General features: G+C 35.9%; 2 protein-coding genes across 2 annotated transcripts; both read left to right on the top strand.

The window, feature by feature from the left end:
* Positions 1-8,128: 8,128 nt before the first annotated feature.
* LOC108361773 (uncharacterized) lies at positions 8,129-10,262 on the top strand. Its single transcript, XM_017614523.1, has 5 exons — positions 8,129-8,159; positions 8,225-8,302; positions 8,372-8,613; positions 8,682-8,844; positions 9,761-10,262. The coding sequence occupies exons 1-5, from the start codon at positions 8,129-8,131 to the stop codon at positions 9,883-9,885; spliced, it is 639 nt and encodes a 212-aa protein (XP_017470012.1). The 3' UTR covers positions 9,886-10,262.
* Positions 10,263-18,334: 8,072 nt separating this feature from the next.
* On the top strand, positions 18,335-20,802 carry LOC108361772 (uncharacterized). The gene is made up of 2 exons (XM_017614522.1): positions 18,335-20,632; positions 20,727-20,802. The coding sequence occupies exons 1-2, from the start codon at positions 19,000-19,002 to the stop codon at positions 20,756-20,758; spliced, it is 1,665 nt and encodes a 554-aa protein (XP_017470011.1). The 5' UTR covers positions 18,335-18,999; the 3' UTR covers positions 20,759-20,802.
* Positions 20,803-21,062: the final 260 nt, after the last annotated feature.

Below are 21,062 nucleotides of genomic sequence, written 5' to 3'. Positions count from 1 at the left end.
ATAGTAAAAAAACAACAATACGCTAGAACTAAAAGGAAAAGAATTATTTATTGATTTAAAGATTCGTTAAATAAGGATATGAAGTTCCCTAACTTGATGTTATTTAATTTTTCAAACTATCTTAAAATAGGATTAAAGTAATTGGCACGTAGTCATGGTCGAAATAAAGTCCACTGAAAAGTTAGTTGCAGTTATTTTTTACAGGCATCCTATTGGTAGAGGGCTTCGGGTGTACGAATTTGTTGTAACATCAGGAGTAGAAGACTTGCTCTAGCTGCTAGTCTCTTAAAATTTCCTCCAATCACGTCGTAAGCAGATTTCCCATGTGAACTTGCAACAGAGTTCAATTCTGCCATTTCCTTGAAGGAATTTTCATGATTTCAGGCCTTTAGTAAAGTTAATATGATTTATACATATTGTTTTTGCTTTTTACACACCTTTCCTCTTTCAGGAATATACAATTTCATAAAATTTCAATGTCTATTTATCATATTGCTCGAACGTTAGACGATCTAGAGTCCAAACTCATAAGTAGCCCACTAAGCCTATTTGGGTACTTTAAGTTGACATTAGACAATGTTTTTTGTGTAAAAATACAAATTTTTAAAAATGCTATAATCTAAAAAAAATTAAAAAGAAAAATGTTTGCTTAGTTTATTTTTGTTTTTTATACGCTGCACATTAATGTAACAAATGTACAACTAAAGCCCATAATAAGACGGAGAATTCATTTTTTTCATTAAGTTGCGTTAAAAGGTTCCAAGATACAGCACTTTAAAGAAAGGTATGTATGACGTTTTCTTAAAATTTAAGCCCCGTGTAAATAGGCAACACTACGTCATATCGGCAAAATATGCTGCACGTATGTATATTCATGTCACCTAGACCTTCACTCTCTTCAACGTTCATCCAAATCCTTAGAGGTCGCGCACAGAGGTGGCCATGGTGACATGAAATGCCTCTTATGCTCTCTATTCCTGCAACTTCGGCATTCACAGAAAGAGTTTTTTCAATAAAGGTTGTGAAATGGTGAGATGGGAGAAATAAAGCTACTATCTCACTTATTAAAAATGAACTTTTGATTTATATTAATTTAAATATTGATTACGATAAAGCATATGATGCTTTCAAAGTAATATATTTTTTTATAGAGGAAATGCATAAGAAAGAAAAACGATATACACTTAAAAAGCATTTTTACTTTTTCCTTAAAAAAAATACTATATATATTTGAAGTATACTATATTTTTTAGGTTTTTTTGAAAAAGTACTATAAATTTCTTAGAAAATGTTCTAGCCCAGTTTCCGACCAATCTAAAAAAAATAAAATAAAGCGAGTTGTTTCAAAAAGCGGTCGCCCCTCGGCCGGTAATGGCAAACCTGTAGTTGGCTCACATGAAAAAAGTGGAAAAAGCAACAACAGTGTATAAGGCGAACTTAGCACAGTGCGTAGGCAACTGGCTGAGTCAGCTGGGTTCGAATCCCGCTGAAGAAGTCTTATGAGGAGATGCGGGGATCTCCGAAATAGCTATCACTTCTACCATTTATAAATTATTGTAAATTTTTCCACAATAATTTTCATTAAAAAACGGCCTCAAGCTCAATAAATTGTTGAATGTAAGTAAATTAATTTAAATAATTATTTCAATTTAAATATAAAATAAAAATTGTACCCAAATTTAATTTCATTTGGAAAATACCCAAAGACCATAAAAAAATTAAAAGAAATAATTTTTTTGTTCTTTATAAAACAATAAATATAAAAATTACAAAAGATATAAAAAAATAATTAAAAATAGAAAAAGATTCGCTCACTGAGATTCGAACTCGGATCTGGCCAAAGCTTTACTCTGTCGACCATTGCCACTGTTGCAGCGCCGCGAGCAAAATTTCGTGCTCATTATGCTTATTCCCAAAAAGGAGAAATAAAGCCTATGCGTTATTTCCATTTCGAAGGGGAAATAGCGCCCACCAATAAGAGGCAATAAATACCGCGGTCTTTATTTCCTTTGCGAAAGAGCAATAATAGCTGCGGGCTTTATTCTCCAAAGAAGAGGAAATAACGCCCGCTTGATTTATTTCATAAAAAAGGAAATAAAGCCCGTGAGTAGCATTTTTTCTGGCTTTATTATAATGAAATACTCCAATTATGTATATAGGCATCAGGGGCGCACCCAGGAATATATTTTAGGGGGGGTTTTATATTTCTGAAGATATATCACCGGAAAATACTGAAAATTTGCTTCAGATAATACCCTCTTTAAAATACATTTCTGCAAGTTTTATGCACAATATGTAATAAATAAATAAACGTTTTAAAATTCATAAACTGCACTTTATTTACAGATTAACAGAACTCAAACGCTTTTAACCGACTTCAAAAAAAGGGAGGTTATCATCTCGCCGGAATACATAACTTTGGACCACGTGAACCGTTTTCAATAATCCTTTTTTTTATTAGAAAGATAGTACTTCAAGGCTCGTCCCGTAATTTCTTTTAGAGATCCGATGATTGGATGATAAAGAAATTAACGGTACCCCTAAATTTGAATATGAGAATTGAAGTCGGTTGTGTTCTTTCCTTAAAAACTACTTGCTTAATAAAAAGTTCTATAAACTCAAGATGCGCTCAACTTTCAAAAGTACCTAATAAAAAATTTTAAAAAGAGTCAGTAAAAATAAATTTATTGATTCCATGAATTTTTGCACTTCTATGTTCATTTTTTCGATTTCTGGTTTTCGATAGAGATGGTGATTTTTCACGATTGCTAAATTTTTTTAATATTTCAAATACCGAAAAAATTAACTGAACTCTCAAGAAAAACGAAAAATTCATATAAAACGACGGACGAGAAATGGAAAAGAAATTTTCTTCTACCAAAATTTCTTAAATCAGTTTGCAGCTCTCAAGAAAAAAAATGCTCGTATATTTATTCCCTCATGAAAATTTACAGCAAAAGCAAAGCGCTTTTTCAAGCAACAGAAATTATAATAAATATTTCTTATAATTCCCTTAAGAGCTGGATTCTTAGCTTTAAGATACAGATTGTATTTGAGGTTATTTGCTTTAGGGGGGGTTTGAACCCCAAAACCCACCCCTTGTGTGCGCTAATGATAGGCATGCATTTGTATAAAATGACACGTATTTTAAACGAATTGCTCTCTATTTTTGCAGTATACGCATAAAATCGAGCGGTATTTTTTGCCAATAACTGATGAGCGAATTATTGGAAATTAAAGATAAATTGTTACTATTTTTTTAGCCTTCAATACGATGCGCATATTTGTTCTCAGCGTCTTAGGTTTTTCAGTGGTGGCGGGCAAACGCGGATGGCCGCGGCACGCGCGCCGCGCCGCGTCGCGTCGACTGATAGCGCCAACGCGGCGCGCCGCGGTTGAGCGCCAAAAGGCTCGCTGCGCCCTCTGCCTCGCCATTACGCCGGAAAATTTATTTGTTTATATACTTATATTACACTAGTTTACAAATTTTCAGTTTAAAACGAGTATCTCGATAAAAAAAAGTGCTTTCTAGCAAAATTTGTGGTCGCTGAAAACGAAAATGATACTCATTTATTTTTCTCAAGAAGCGTTTCCGCGATTTCCGCAAAAAACGAGTTTTTCGTGTCTTATTTCAGTTTTTCACCGAAATCTCCGAGGAAGTTGATGTTATGAAGCAATGATATACATTTTTAGAAAGGTACAGACCTCCTCTTTACTGAAATATGTCGTTATTAGTAATCTAGTGATTATTACTTCCACAGCAGCCGTTCAAAGTTAAAAAAATTTTCATTTTTGAAACTTTTTTGGAAATTATTGAAATTTATCAACGTTTTACTATTGATTAAAAAGTTTTTTGTCCGACACATGAAATTTTTAGTTCAAAATAATTTTATAACAAACAAGTCAAGCTAAAGGTTGTCTAAATCTGACGAAAAATGTTGAAGTTATAACGTATTTTGTAAAATGATGCATAATCAGCTTCTGACATTCAAATTTCCCTTTTTTACACCTACACAGAATTAAATTCTGAAGCAGGGCTGGGGTTGAATCCATATCCACGGAATGTTACCAAAATGGTAAAAACACAAAAAAAAGTTTATTTTGTGTTAATTTATATGCTGAATCAAAGTAAACGTTGTACGGGGGAACAGAAATATCTCCAGTCAGTAAAATGCGTTACTGCTTGAGCGACATTGAACTTCCGCTATATTTTCCTGCCCCGTTAGGTAGTTGACAAACGTCATCGGACTTCGTTTCGTACTTTTGTTGGACAGTCGTTCCTTTTGTGTTCTCTCGTATTTTAGAACGACGTTTTTGCTCTAAGGAAAAAGCCCAAAATGTGCAATCACTCACCGGATAAGTTTTGCTTTATTTGTGGTTTGTACATATTCAAACAAAGTGCTCGGAAAAAATAACCACAAACATTCTAACTGCTTATGAACAATATTTTGGAATTCAAGCCAAGAATCCGGATAAACATTGGACTCCAAACTCTGTATGTGCCACATGTTTTGTAAGCGCACAGAAACAAAAACGACCGTAAATTGATTGACAATTTGATGAAAATTTCAATGCCATTGGTGAGTGTGAAGTATTTTTAGGTTAAATGTAAGTTTGTGAAAATCCATGCAATTTTCTATTTGTGACTTATACCTAAATATCTTCAACGGTTGTACCTTGCATGGGTTAAAATAATTATTTTAAGAAAAAACTATTTAATAATTTACAAAATATTTTATTTATTACAGGTGGTCGAATGTCTCTGAAAATGCACCTGCTCAATAGTCATTTGGACTTTTTTCCACCACATTTGGGAGCTGAGAGCGACGAACAAGGAGAAAGATTTCACCAGGACATTGCAACTATCGAAAAGCGGTATGAAGGTTTCTGGGATCAGGCCATGATGGGCGACTATTGGTGGATGCAACTTCGAGAAGACAGAATGGAACACAAATGAAGAAGTTTGACAGAAAAATCATATTTTCGACCTGAAGTGTGAAAATGTTAAAAACCTCGAATGGCTTGTATTTACATTATGCGTCATAACTTCTACATTTCTTTTTCGATCGAAGCAATATTTAACTTAAATTGTATGTGACAGAACTGTCTTCAAATTGTTATCATATAAATCTGCATTACAAATTTGTATCTTATGAAAAAAAGTCAATAAGCCTCATTCATTTCCAAAAAAGCTCAAAAAATGACAATTTGTTTTACTTTGAACGGCTACTGTGGAAGAAATAATCACTAGACTACCAATAATGACGTATTGTTGTAGAAGAGGTGTGTACCTTTCTGAAAAACTGGAATAAGACACGAAAAACAGGTTTTTTTGCAAAAATCGCAAAAACGCTTCTTGAGAAAAATAATTGGGTGTCATTTTCGTTTTCAGCGACCCCAAGTTAATCTAGAAAGCACTTTTTTAACGAGGTACTTTTTTCGTGTAAACTAGTGTTATTTAAATGCTCTATATGAATGTACGGAGTTGGGGTTGTTTGTGTACCCACGCCGCAGAAATACTGTGGTGATGTGGATGACGAGCGGGTTGTTTTAACTGAGAAGGCGATTGAAAATTTTCGCAAACAACAAGAATGCGGAAAGGGGAGAATAACATAAATCAGCCGTGGTCGAGTGGTTTGTGTGATATCAAGGCACACACTGCCCGCCAATCAGAGGAGAAACTCGGCCAATCATTTTAAACTTTGCACAGATTGCTTTGCAGAGCACAGTAGGCGTACTTATTATNAACATAAATCAGCCGTGGTCGAGTGGTTTGTGTGATATCAAGGCACACACTGCCCGCCAATCAGAGGAGAAACTCGGCCAATCATTTTAAACTTTGCACAGATTGCTTTGCAGAGCACAGTAGGCGTACTTATTATTGTGCACACTTCGATTCTTTTAGGAAATTTCGGAAGAAAATCAATAATGTAATTATAATAATGTCACAATCGACATTGAAAATATAAAAAAATTCTGACGCACCAATAAAAAAAAAAATCTTTTTGTGATTTTGTGCTATAAACGCGTTTATTTATAAAAACCGAAATTTAAAAAAATAAGAATAAGCCAAAAAGGTAAGTTTAATATTGCGATTAATGCTGCTATTTCTTGAAATTTGTTTTTAAAAAGATGTCAAGGCAAGCGTTTAGAAAATCTGTTAAAAGGGAGGCCAAAAAAATCTTGGGCTCACTTTTAGTGATAAAGGATAGAAGATTAGTGGAAAACGTTGAGAGCGATCGCATTATTACCTTATATGGCACTAGAGATATTTGCTACAACAACGAGAGCGAAATAAATATTGAAAATAATATGCTTAGGAATAATTTTTCACAGAGCTTGGAAAACATTGGAGTCGACGATGATATAAACGAATCTAATATGTACAAAAACAAAGGGCTAAGGGAATTTCTGTCAGCTTGGTCAATTGAGTGGTCTATACCCAATCTAGCTATGAATAGGCTTTTGGAAAAATTGAGAGAAATTGACAAAACTTTACCACACGATGTCCGCACCCTGAGAGAAACACCGCGAAATACAGAAATCGTTGCTATGAGTAATGGATCTTACATTCACTATGGTTTAGTTAACTGTTTAACTGATTTCTTCTTTAAATACGGAAGTAGTGCAGATAATTATATTAAGGACTGCACCATTGTAATCAATTTTGGTATTGACGGATTACCTTTATTTAAAAGCTCTAAGCAGACTGTGGGGCCTATTCTAATGAATATTCCCCAGTTTACAAATGTTTTGCTAGTCGGCTGCTATTTAAACTCATTTGGAGGCAGCATCGATAACATTAAAACCAAACCAGATAATTCGAATGAGTTCCTCAAACCCCTAGTTGAAGAATTAATGACCTTAAATGATACTGGTTTCCAATACGATCTAAAAACATATTCCATCAAGATTGGACATTTCGTATGCGATACTCCGGCGCGATCGTTTTTATTAAACGTAAAATCACACTCAGGATTTTATTGTTGTAATAAATGCACAATAAAAGGCGAATATTACAATCGAAAGATCACCTTTCCCTATAATTCCTACGAACTTAGAACTGACGAAACCTTCAGGAATCGAGTGCATCCAGAACATCACACAAACACGGATCAGCTTTCATTAGATAAAGTCAATATCGGTTGTGTAAGCCAGTTTCCTGCAGACTATATGCATTTGGTTTGCCTTGGTGTCACAAAACAACTAATGAAATTATGGGTTAGGAAAAAAGGCTGCTGTTATTCAATGAGGTCTGCTCAGATTGAACAGTTATCTCTAGAAAGTAAAATGCTTAGTCCTCAATTTCCATCGGAATTCAATAGGAAACCAAGAGTGTTAGATGAGTTTGATAGATGGAAAGCGACAGAGTTTCGATCATTTGTCCTTTATACCGGTTTTATTACTTTACGCGAAAAACTGAATTGGAGACAATATGAGCATTTTATTAATCTGCATAAGGCAATGCGAATCTTATGTGATCCTTCGTTGTGCTTAAAGTACAATAATGAAGCAAAAATTCTTTTGGAGAAATTTGTTGAAACTTTTGCAGACATTTATGGGCAGGAAAATTTAACCTTCAATTGCCATAATTTAATACACATAAGTGACGACGTCTTAAAATATGGTGCACTAGATGATTTTAGCGCAGTCAAGTACGAAAATTACTTATACCAATTGAAACGAAATGTTAAAAAGGGAACGCATATTTTAGCACAAATTTCAAACAGAATAACAGAGCAAAGCACCACCATGAAACATGCCTGCATACCAAGACCTACTTTTACTTGCAAAAAACCATTACAGGAAAACTTTTATAAAGAACTTCAGACCCCTAATTTAACGTTCTCAATAAAGCCTCCAAATAATTATTGCTTCTTCGCAAGTAATATATATAAAATAACGAGAATTATAGGAGGTGATATCATTAACCTTTTTGGAAGAAGGGTTGAAAACCTACAAAATTTCTACAGAAGTGCTCCATCTAACATAATATTAAACACATTTTCTTCAAACAATGCTTTGCAGTTCTCCTCCGAAGAAACACAATTCGTAGCACAAACGATCGAGAAAAAAGTCATACATTTATACTTGGATTCCAAGCACTTTTTTCTTCCACTTCTGCACGATGTCGCAAACTAGTAATAATATATTAACAGGTAAGAATCTGGCTTATTATAAAAATAAAAATATTTAGAAATTTCTTTTATTGATAACACTGTAGAAAATATGTCTTCTTTCTACAACCTTCAAAGTAGCGGTTGGACTCAACGAGGAGAACAGTCCGTTACTCTTATACACCGTAAGATAACATCATTAACTAAAATACCACAGTATATAGTGTATGTTTATAAGCACTTCAATTTTACAGAAATTAATAACAAGCTAGATGAAGTATTAAAAGAAAACAACCGACTGCGAGAGGAGAATCAGCGTGTTATGACTTTCATGACAGAAGAGTTCGTAGGTCTAAGACGCAAAGTAGAAATTTCCCTGCAGGAAAATAAAAAACAGAGAACAACGCTATTACCACAACTACCATTGACCACGAAGGATGCAATATTTGATTTTGACCGGAGCTTGAAATCAAGTGATGACATGCGGAAGGAGCTAGTAAGTTCATATACATATAGCTAAAAATTAAATGTATGTAAGTATAAGTCAATCTAAATTATTTACAGTTCGACAAGTTCCTGTGCCATTCAAATACAGATATGGCAAAGTTCATATCCGGAAATTTAAAAGCTGTCTTTGGAGACGACAGCCTAGTTACGCAGTTCTCATGGACAAACTTGAAGGGCAACACGTCCGTTAAGGACTTTACGATTATTGAAGTTTTAAAAGGTCTGATATTTAAGGAAAATCATGTGTAACACTGTAGGAAAAATGATATGTTCTGTAATGACACAAAAAACGCCGTGGAAAAAATTTAAAAATATAAGTTTTTTTTGTAATTTTTACAATAAAATCAAGCTACTTACGAAGATATATAAAAAAGTTGTGAATGGTCAAATGATATGCGCAATGATTTTTAGTATAACTAAAATACAAGTTGGAAAGAATGTTGCTCATACGCCACGTACGAGTATATACGAGTATAGCCATGTACGTGGCGTATGAGTAACATTCTTTCCTGCTCGTATTTTGTACTAATAAATCATTGCGTATTTTCATTTGATCATTCACAACTTTTTTATTTATCCATAAATTTACTTCTTTAGCAGCTTGTTTTTTATAAAAGAACAGGCTTTAATACAAATGAAAAAAGATTTACAAAAAAACTTTTATTTTTAAATTTTTTCCCTGTTAAATTTTAATTTTTTCATTCACAATTAAAACTTAAAATTAAAATATGTAGGAATCTAGAAAAATGGTAACAGATCCGTAATGTACAAGCCGCAAGTAATTTTTAAGCAAAAAACAAAACCGACTTCAATTCTCATATACAAATTTAGGTGTACCGGTTATTTCTTCATGATCCAATTAGGCGATCTAAACAAAATTAGTATGGGACCACCTCTAGGTTACCACCTTTCCGATGAAAAAAGAATTATCTAAATCGGTTAACGTGGTACATAGTTATGCGGTAGCATACATATATAACAAAAAAAATAAACTATATTCCGAGGAATTGATAACCTTCTCATTTTTTTGAAGTCGGTTAAAAATTAAGTTTACGTGTCTCGGCCTGTTTTTGCGTAATTTTAGCGTCCCTACAGCGTAACATGTATTTAGCTAAATAAGATTACTTTGTTCACAGATTCCTGTGTGTCTGCAGTTGGGAATGCTAAGCTGGACAACACTGAAGCTATCATTAAAAGATTTTTCAACTCTGCAAAGGACCGCGTTAAGAAGCGACAGCATGCAGTTAACCCGCAGACCTAAACGTTTCACGCAATTGTCGAGGACATGAGTCCAAACTTAATAGAATTATAAATTTATTAAATTTAACTTTTTTCTAATTTTTACATTCAAACCAAATATCAACCTTAAACATGTTGTATTTACCTTCTTTATACCATGAAATAGTTAGCTTTTACTAAAATTTTGAATACTTACCTTTTGAACGCTTAAAATGTATAATTATCACTTTATTGTACATTTACTTACCTTAAACCTTGAAAACTATTGTGAATTCCTTTGTAGCTAACATCAAGCTGCCTCATAGGCAAACGAGCATTTTGTAATTATTTGGTCGCTACCCTCGCAAACAGCCGGATAGTAATTGAAATCCCTCTCACACATTTCATATAGTATATAAACCGAATAAACTTTAGCGATTAATTTCCAAAAATTATTATTATTATTATTAATTTATTAAAATATAATTAAAATTATAAATTAATCTAAGTTAATTGCACTAGCTGCCAGGGCTTTCGGCTTAGTCAAATGATAGTAAATATTTATAAATTATAAGACTAAAGAAGTTGAAAGATATTTATAGCTTTAAGAAAATTTGCCATTTTTACAATATTTGGTTCAGTAGGGATGGAGAGAATATTGATTGGGTCTGCGTCTTCAAAAGTTGCCGTACGTATAGCGGAGATAGATGGACAATGTAGTAGGATGTGACGTGTGGTTAAGCGGTTGGCATTGCAGAAGTTGCAGATGGGCTGCGGACTCCTTGTCAAATGGTGTTGGTGCGTTAAAAGGGTATGTCCCAGCCTTAAACGTACAAAACATCGGTTCATCCAAGTAGTAGTCGCGGTTGGCAGTCTTATAGCGGTACCGTGGGGGTTTACTTCTTTGTATTCATGTTGGTAGAGATTCCAAATGGTGCCCAGGTGTGACTTTAAAGCGCTAGAGTAGATGTTCTTAATTGATGTTGTACCAAACGGATTGTAAAAGTGTAGGCACGATTTCATTTGCGGCATTGTCAGCATGTTGATTTCCGAGTATACCAGAATGTCCAGGTACCCACATCAGTTTCGTGTTTGGTGCTGATTTAATTAACAATTGTTGTAAGTGATATATTGGACCTACATCCATTCGAATGTTTTTTGCAGCATTGAATGCTGATTGGCTATCGGTGCATATTAGAACCTTTTGCTTACTTTTCACAAGATTTAATGCAGAAATTATGCCCTGTAATTCAGCTTCGAAGATGTTGGCGTGCTGCGGTAAAAGTCCGTGAGAAAGGGTTTGCCCAGCTTCGTTTGTAACAGCAAATGCAATGCCGTTGGCTTGCTTGGTGCCATCTGTGAAAAGGAGATTCCAACCACTTCGTTTCAGAGGGTTTACTATGCTCCAGAAAGTTTGCTGATATATTGTGCTGTTGGTGCACTGTTTCCGTAAAAAACACAGGTTTTCAATAAAGCTTTCTGTATTTAGAGCCCAGGGTGGAAGCTTTGTTTGAGGTATTCTCATTGGAGTTATCTTAAGGTTTAAATGGTCGGCGAGGGCTTTTACCTCGCATAACGCCGATTTATGTGAAAGTGGTCTTCTTCTTTTATTCAGTAGTTGGATATCATGGTGAAGTATATGTGTAGAGTCGCAGAATATTTTGTGAATTATCCGACTTCTGAGGTACTCCGTGCGTTCTTCGAGTGTTTGAAAACCACTTTCCACAAGCATATTTGTAATAGGTGTTGTCCTAAAGGCACGTAAACTTCTCCGTACCGCAGCGTGAAATGGTGCTTTGATGTTATTAATGATAGATTTACTACATTTTCCATATATTTGCAGACCGTAGTCAATTTTAGATTGTATAATTAATTTAGTTATATTAAGTAGCGTGTTCGTGTGTATAAAACTTTTTTTTGATGATAAATATTTTACAATATTCAATCTGGGTGCTAGTTCCCTTCTTAATTTAACACAATGATGCTAAAAACTATGTTTATTATCAAAGATAACACCTAGAATTTTCATAGAATTCACATTAGTTATAGTGTGATTGCTATATTTAATATTTAATTGATTACAATTATGTTTTCTGCAGACATGCAGGTGCTTGCATTTCCCAAGTGAAATAAGAGCACCCGAATGTCTTGACCATTCATCCAAAGTTCTTAGAGCTGTACTAAACGAGGTTTCAATTTCAGCAATTTTCTTATTATTGCATATTAAGAATAAGTCGTCGGCGTATAGACAATGCTTAATGTTAGGTTGTAAGCTCATAATTTTGCTAACTTCTTCAAAAGCTATTAAGAAGAGTGTCACAGAAAGTGGAGATCCTTGGGGGATTCCATTGTGAAGAGCAAAAATGGGAGAGAAGCAGCTATTTGCCTTGCAACGAAATTTACGATTGCTCAGAAAGGATTTTATATAATTGAAGATTTTGGGTCCCACTTGCCAATCTTGAAGCTTTTTGAGAACTATGTGACAACCAATTTTGTCAAAAGCATTAGCAAAATCAATTGCAAGGACAGATGAGTGGTTTTTTGTCGAGAAATTTTTAGATAAATGGTGGTCTAGAAAAAGTAAGGCATCTAATGTGCTGGAGCCGGCTTTAAATCCAACTTGAAATGGTGTTAGATGCTTTTTGGTCGTTAAAAACCACATAAGTCTTTTTGATATAATTTTCTCCATTATTTTGCTAATGCATGGTATTAGGGAGATGGGCCGGTAACTTTCTATGAGCGAAGAATCTTTATGTGGTTTTAGTATAGGCACTACTACGGCTGTCTTAAAACTCTGCGGAATTATGCCGACGTTCAGAATTGAGTTATAAAGTTGGAGTAGTCTATGTTTGACGGAAATGGGAATATGGCGCAACATATCGTAATTTATTTGGTCAAAGCCTGGGGTTTTACCTTTACATGATTTTAAAGCAGAATCTATTTCAGCAATACTAATATTATTTTCAAGGAAAAGAGCAAGGCGGTCCATGGTATCGGCTGCACGCATGTAAGGTATATTGTTGGAAGAGGCTATGAATTGGGGTGGAAAGTTAGATGTCTCCGAAAATTTAGAAATTTTCTGTGCAAATTCTAATGAAATTGAATGTGGGTTCGTGATTACGGTGTTATTTATTATTATTGAATGAATATTATAAGGCTGATATGTCCCCGTCAGAGTTTTTATCCCCTTCCATATGTATCGAGTAGAGGAACTAGGGTTTAGTTTTTTGGTAAATTCTTCAAAGCTAGTGGATTTTGCCTGTCTCTTTTCCCTGTTAAATCTGGCGTTACGCTTCTTGTAAATTATCAGTGCGTCAAGAGTGGGGCACCTTTGGTAATCTCTCCAGGCTGCCATTTTCTCAAGTCGTAGTTTACCCAGTTCTGGCGACCACCAGGGCACATTTCTTGAGGCTTTACGTGGATGCGTCCGTGGTATTGCTAAGTTCGCTGCCTCCCTTATAGCCTTTTGAATTGTTGAGGCTTCTTTATTTGGGTTGCTGTTGTCGAAGTAAGGAAAATGCTTGTCACTTAATACATTGTTAAATTTCTCCCAATTAGCTTTAGTAGTGGTGTACCCAGAAATAGTTTTAATGCTGGGCGTATTAGGGGTGCAGATGGAAAAGGAGCAAACTATTGGAAAATGGTCGCTGTTGTGTAAGTCCTCGAGCGTGTGCCAGGATGCAATGGGGAATAGTTGTGGTGAACAAATGGTAAGGTCAACATGTGTAAACGATTTGTGAGTGGAGAAGTGGGTGGGATTATTATTATTGAGAACGCACAAGTTGGAAGCGAGAATGAAATCTTCAATAATTGCGCCCCTGCGATTAGCGCTTGGTGAACCCCAAAGAGGGCTCCAGCCGTTGAAATCGCCACATATAATTATGGGAGTGTTTATTGAAGAGGTAAGTTGCGACATATCTGAGTGAGAAAAGGTCTGATTTGGAGGAATGTATACGGAAATCACAGTGATTGGATATTTAACGTTGAATTCGACGGCAACCGCTGATAAATTGGAAGTTACGTTGACTCTTTTGTGTTGGAGGTTTTTGTGGATTAATAATCCACAGCCTTGTTTAGAATAGTTAATGTTGGAAAAGTTGTGAAAATGCGGTGTATATTGCTTCGGGCAATATGGTGAATAAGTAGGTTTAATGTGGGTTTCTTGTAAACAAATTATATGTGGCTTGCGATCTTTGATTAGATTTTCTAGTTCTAGGTAATTATTCTGATAACCTTTAATATTCCACTGAAGAATATTAACCATCAGTATTGTATTATTAATGCTTACTATTAGTGTTATTTTCGATTGAAAATAACCTATAGTTCGGGTTCTTGAAGCTCACAGTCTATGTTTTTATTGTGCATTTCGGATATTGTGGTTAGTAGAGACTGGAGGCTTGTGTTTGGTTGGGTTGTGGATTCAATATTTGTGTTGTTGTAGGAATTGTAGGAAGTAGTAAGAGGGTTAGAGTGGTGGGTAGAAAAGTGTGGAGAGTGCGATGTGGAAGTATAATTTTCATCATTGCAATTGTTTTGATTACAGTCCATGGTATTGTCAGTTGGTGTGGTTGGAGAATGCATGTGAGAGACAGAATAGGTGTTTTCTGTTGAGTGCATATTGTTTTGATCGTTTGAGTTAGCTGAGAGAGATTGAGTTGTCGATGAAGTGATAGCTATTGAAGGAGTGTGAGTGTGATCCAATGAGAGTTGTGAGATTGAGTGAGAAGCTGAGTGAGTGGCTGAGTGGAGGCTGCAGCGCTGCCACTTGAAGAGGTGGGATCGCTGGGGTTGCTCATGAGATTGTGGTGAGAAGCTTGTGTTGAGTTTAGAACTGATGAGTAAGTTTGCTTTTGGTTTAGGTTGATAGGGTTTTGTAGTTTGTATAGACGTCTTGCTTCAGCATAGTTGCATTTGTTCTGAGTTTTTATTTTTAATACCTCTTTCTCTTGTAAGTACTTTGGGCAGTCTCTGGCGGATGCGGGATGGGGCCCAAAGCAGTTAGCGCACATTGTGCGTTGACATGGTAGTGTGCTATGAGGTGGAAAGTTACAAGATTCACAAGTAGTATTGTTATTGCATCTTTTTATGGTGTGACCTAGCAGTTGGCATGAGCGGCATCTCATGGGAGTAGGAAAGTACTCCTCAACTCTCACTGAATACCATGCTATGTCAATGGTGTGGTGAATTTTGTATAGGTTGAACGATAGAACTATTCTGCCTGTAGGAACTTTTACATTATTAATGGTTTTAGTGAATTTGTACAAACCCACAACTCCTTGCGATTTCAGAGCCTCCAGAATTTCTTTTTCATCCGTATGTGCCAAATTCTTGTCGAAAATTGTACCTTTACAAGTGGTAAGGGAGTCGTGAAAGGTCACAGAGACGGGACATAGGCCGCCAAAGTTCATGCATTTAATAAATTTATCAGCAACTTTATGAGATTTTGTTAGAAGCAGCAGGCTGTCATCGCGTAGAATACTCACTGATAGGTATTCGGTGCTAATGCCATCAATGGCCTTCCCTTTAGCAAAAACGCTGTATTTTGATAAAGAGTTGGACACGTCGGTGGATTTAATGATAATGAATTTAGGGTCATTGCAATTGTAATTCTGAGTCACATCTGATAGTGGTGGAAAAGGCACTTATTTATTAGATTTTTTACGTTTTGCCTTCGGGGAAATTAGCATGCTTTCGGAAAGCATGCCAAATCGATTCCCCGCGGGAATCGAGGGTATTTTACCCATATAATACACTCAATGATATTATTATAAATATTTTACAAACCAAGTAATTTGAACTTAGTGTGTATAGTAACAAATAAGTGAAAAACACGTGGAAGCTATTTTCGTAAGCTCACGGAAATTTCTCAACTGCGGAATTCACTTGTTAGGCACAACTGTACGGCAAGAGAGTTAGTCGGTGACTGTTTCCAAAAATTTCCGTGTTTAATTTCTTTCAGAAGGTTGGTAAAATATTCTTTAAGAAATCTATTCTAACTTTTCTTCAGATAGCTGCAAAAATATTCTTAGAGACATCTTTTAGAATCTTCCTTTAGAAGTTGAATAAAATATATTTAAAGAAACTCTTTAGAATTTTCATTCAGAAATTTAACAAAATATTCCTAAAGAAATCTTTTAGAATTTTAGTTAAAAGATCCTACAGATATTTCTTTACGAGTTCGTGTCAACCCCTTCATACGATTTTCTTTCAAAATTCGTAAAGAAATCATTACAGAATTCGAAACACATTTCCGAGTTTCTTTAAAATTTCGTTAAGATTTCGGGAACTTTAGTTTGCAGGGTATATGCATTGAAATTTGTTAATTTCAATTTGTTCGTATAGTAAAGGAAAACAAATATTTAGTTCAATGTTGTCATATTAGTTAGTTTTTATTTAGGACAGGGGGTTTTGCATGTACATATTGTATAATGGAGACAAGAGCCGCAATAAAGATGAAATAACGTCCGCGGGCTTTATTTCATTTTTTAGGAAATGAAGCCCACGGGCGTTATTGCCATATCGAAAAGGAAATAATGTCCACCGGCAATAAAGCCCGCGGACTTATTGCACTCCACCGTCGCTAACATTGAAAAAGGATACAACGTGAACTAGCTGAGCTGAAACGCAAACTGGTAGCATTCTGGTTCACAACTGGTAGCTTTCCCTGCAGGGTTCTCTTGCGCTCGCCAGCACAGCCACAGTTTTACTTTTACCGACCCCTGCATACTTCTGAGCCGCTTTACAAAGTAAGTTACATAGAATGCAGAGCAGTCGCTCGGAGTAGTTCGGCGCTTGGAAATAAATAACTTCGGCGGCACGTTATTTTGCAACTGACTACGAAATGTGTCGTCGGAGATGCTCATTTTGTGCTTTACTAGTTGTTTAAGGGACTTGCGCTCCCTTAAAACAACTATCTCGTATTTTTCACATCGCCATTCCCATCCCGTAAATCCCGTATTAAATCCCTGTGACTTCCTCTACAAGCATCCCTGCGGTAGTTGGAAGTCCCAAAATTGCAAGGGAATTGCTTCCCATAGGCGCATAAAAGGCGATTGCAACCTTGCCAGCGCTCTTTCTTTTTCATCGCCAACTGAACAGAAGACAACAGGGATCGTAACGCCAGCAACTATAAAAAAGTCCTCTACAACACCGTTGGAGGTCGACATCTACTTACCTGGATTCATCATCATACTATCGACGCGGGAGTTGAACTACATCGCGGAGTTTCACCTGCACTTCAGCAAACTAAGTATCAACCATCTATACACATATTAATATTATCCATCCATTTCAATTTTTACCATTGCCGTTGCGCGAGTTCCCTCCGAATTCCGCAACCCAAATCAATTGCTCAATTCACCTTATATTTGCTAATCAACCTGTCAATCTCATCATACAGTCCATTCAAAAAAATCGTTGTTAAAATATTAACTAGTTCTAAGCACATTTTGTAAATGAATTACAAGTTGGATTAAACATTACTTTGCAAATCTTAAATCGCAATCTCGTAATTTCTTAACATGGTCCTTGCGAGCCAAATTTGAAACAGTGGCAACGCAACCTTTCGGACAGTTGAAATTGCGCTGCTCAACACTGAGCGGCAGCTGTCATTTTCCCAAATTTCCCATATTCTCTCACATTCAATTGCAATCTTTCAGCGAATCGACAGCAGTAACAACAGCGAATAAGCAAATCTTCAATCGCTGCAACGCGGGATTTTCAAACCTTTTCAAAGTGCTATTTTGTTTAAACAAAAATTGTGGTTAGCGTACAAATCTCGGCAAATTTAAGTGAATCCCAAGTGCAACTCTCCCCAAGTGATTATCGCTCAGCGAAGTGTCGCGAAAAGGCCTACATAATTGCTAAGTGCATGGCAATATAGTCTCGTGAAGTGCTTGCGGCACCGATTTTTTCACACAATCTTGTGATTTGCGAACAACGCGGGAATCCGTTTTTCTTCGCACGCCACGTTAGCAGGCGCCCACCTTAACATCTATAAAGCTACCAGCGCCCACCGCGGGATTTTCGAAGCCCATAAAAAATGAGAAGTAGCCAGAAAAAGGAGTAAGTTGCATGCAAATCATACATATGTACATTTATACCCAGGGACACATTTATATACATGGGGCATTTCAAGTCAAGTGACCCAACTTTTGAAATCTATGTCTTCCGATCGGGATGAAATTTGCACCAAGGTTAGTCCTAAAAAATAGTAGTTATGACACAAAATTTCAATGGGATCGGTCAAACACACTCCGAGTTGGAGGGTCTAGAATTTTGACATTTTGGTCAAACGGCCATTTTTTCGGATCCATATAACTAATTACCTATTGTATTTAGAAAATTTTTTCAGGAATGCTTTCCGATAGATTTCTCTTCAGTCTTTACAAATTTTATTTTTTTTTTATTAAAATGAATTTTTTTTAATTTTTTTTTTTAAATAAAAAATAATTTTTATGTTTTTTTTCAAAAAGGGGTATTTTTTTTTTTATTTTTTTTTGCTCAAAAGAAAGCTTAGGTATTTTTCTTTAAGAGCTTTGTGGTCGCTTAGTGGGATGCAACTTGTGTATCAATCAAAATTAGCGTTTAGTAACTCGAAACAGCGGTTTTTTTAATTTTTAATATATGACCTATTGTCTTCTTTTTTTCGTATTATTGTGTAAGTGTCTCGGAAACCTGAAAATAAAACTTATATGAGAAGGTATATACAATTACCTTTCCAACGGTATATAACACGCCTAACCAAAGTTTCATACCCTCGATACTGCCATTCCCGTAGTTAAGGATGATTAAGATTTTTCGTAGTCTAACACAGCAGGTACTCGATTTTGTGCATCCAAACTCTTTATTAATAGCTTTGCAGAATTTTGAGTATTAGATTTGCATACCTACTAGCACAATATTTAAAAGGTATGAAGAATATGGGATTTTCCGGTAGTTAAGGATGATTAAGATTTTTCTTTGTACCTAACCACAGCAGATTCGTCCAAACCTTTTCTCAATAGATATTCATACCTACTCGCGCAACCTATAAGTAGCTATAATAAATCAGCTATAGTTTATGAAGGCAGTGTATGGTCATTTTGAAGACCACTTTTTTAGAAACAGCGTTAAAATAAAGACTGTGTTATTTACATAATTAATATTTTCAGTAGCTATGGCTCATAAAAAGGCTAAGCTTGATAAAGAAATTTTTGCTTCTTTTTGCTTTAATCCCTTCAACAAAAAAAACCACGTTTCTTCAGATACACGACGGCTTTCTGACGGCTTAATATCAAAATTCCCTACGCTATCAAAACGGATGCGAATTTGTGGATCGTGCAGGAAAGAGCTCAGCAAATTGAAGGAATTACCGACTTCGAAAAGTAATGAGCCTTGTGAAGACGTTATTCCAGATAGAGACCATATTGAATCTGAGAAGGATGACCGAATTTCCGATGACGATGGCTCCAACTTTACTGAAGAAAATATGACTTCAAGGGATGAGTGCCAAAACCAATACCACAAGGATGCAGTAAAAGTACTTGAGCAAATAAAAGAAAAGTACAAAACTTCAACTAGTAGAGCAGAAAAAATTCAACTTCTCACGCTTGCTCCACCGACATGGAGTCGCGCAAAAACAATGGCTGAGTTTGGAACATCAGAAAGAAAAGCCAGGATTGCTAAAAAATTAGTTGCAGAGCATGGCATACTCACACTCCCAAACACAAAGAAAGGAAAACCTTTAGAGTGCAAAACTGAAGCTCTAGTGACTCAGTTTTATCAGCGCGATGATATGAGTCGCCTGATGCCAGGGATGAAAGACTGGGTGTCTGTACGAATTGACGGTAAGAAAGTTCAAATGCAGAAGAGGATAATTCTCTGCAACCTGAATGAGCTGTTCGCGAGCTTTCAATCTGAACACGAGGATATTAAAATTGGATTCACAAAATTTACCCAGCTCAGGCCAAAACATTGCGTCTTGGCAGGAAGCAGCGGAACTCATACAGTATGCGTTTGCATTTATCATGAAAATGTGAAGCTGATGTTGAAGGAAATCAACTTGAATTATTTAACAAATGATTCGCCGGAAGATTTGAACAGTTACCGTGATTGCCTTAAATTGACAATGTGTCCTAATGTATCAACTTCTTGCCACTTGGGTGAATGCTCAAATTGCCCGGGAACTACGTTCATCAAAGAGAATTTGGTCAAGTCTTTTGACCGAGAATTTGTGGAGGAGGTCAAATTTGAATCTTGGCTGCAGTCTGAAAGGTGCACATTGAAAACAGTTATCTTAAGTGTGGACGATTTTGTGGAAGAAATTTGTACCGGATTGGTAAACTTGAGAACCCATGACTTTCTAGTCAAGGAGCAGCGGTCATTCTTCGAAAATTTGAAGATACATTTGCAGGCAGGTGAATTCGTTATTTCATACGATTTCGCAGAAAACTATAAATATGTTATCCAGGATGCCATACAAGCATTCCATTTCAATAACGACCAAGCAACTATATTTACAATAGTTATTTACTACATGAAAGATGGAAAACTGGAACATAAAAGTATGGCAATCATATCCGACGATTTGAAGCATGACGCCGTTGCTGTTTATGAGTACCAGAAGATAATACTAAATTATCTAAAATCCGAATTCACAGTAGCGAAGGTATACTACGTTTCGGATGGAGCTCGTCAGCATTTTAAAAACAAAAGTAGCTTCGCAAATCTTATGGCTCATGAAACAGATTTCGATACACCAGCTGAGTGGCATTTTCATCCTACTGCTCATGGTAAAGGAGCATGTGATGGTATAGGAGCAAATATTAAAAGAAATGCAGCGAAGTATAGCCTCCAATGCTCTCATCAAGCCCGTATCTTAGATGCGAAAGCTTTATTCCGGTGGGCAAAGAAGTACTGTAAAGAAACTGAAATAATTTTTAGTAGCAAAGATGATCATGCGGAAACTGCGAAATCACTGAAGAGCAGATTCGATGCTGCAGTAACAATCGATGGTACCGCTCAATATCATGCTTTCATACCGATTGGCGATGGAAGGCTCAAGTTAAAGAAGTTTTCTTCCTCTACCCAATGTGATTTCTTTCCAAAAGCGAAACCCGAAGTGAAATCAACAGCAGAACCCAGTAACCCTAAGAAAGGATTGACGAAAAAAGCCACAAAGAAAGGTGGAAAATAAGGTGGATGGAAGGCTGGCTATTATAAAATTAACTATCTTGTATA

Source organism: Rhagoletis zephyria, unplaced genomic scaffold (genome assembly GCF_001687245.7).
Source record: "Rhagoletis zephyria isolate East Lansing unplaced genomic scaffold, Rhagoletis_zephyria_1.1 Rzeph_scaffold_00845, whole genome shotgun sequence".
Lineage (NCBI taxonomy): Eukaryota > Metazoa > Arthropoda > Insecta > Diptera > Tephritidae > Rhagoletis > Rhagoletis zephyria.
This window is presented reverse-complemented; position numbering and strand designations above follow the sequence as displayed.

Excerpts from the sequence above, each read along its gene's own strand:
- LOC108361773 (XM_017614523.1), top strand. The coding sequence starts at position 8,129 with ATGTCGCAAACTAGTAATAATATATTAACAG. Across the intron at positions 8,160-8,224 it reads TAGTAATAATATATTAACAG|AAAATATGTCTTCTTTCTAC; the intron begins GTAAGAATCTGG and ends ATAACACTGTAG. Across the intron at positions 8,614-8,681 it reads ATGACATGCGGAAGGAGCTA|TTCGACAAGTTCCTGTGCCA; the intron begins GTAAGTTCATAT and ends AATTATTTACAG.
- LOC108361772 (XM_017614522.1), top strand. The coding sequence starts at position 19,000 with ATGGCTCATAAAAAGGCTAAGCTTGATAAAGAAATTTTTGCTTCTTTT. Across the intron at positions 20,633-20,726 it reads TGGTAAAGGAGCATGTGATG|GGCAAAGAAGTACTGTAAAG; the intron begins GTATAGGAGCAA and ends TTTATTCCGGTG.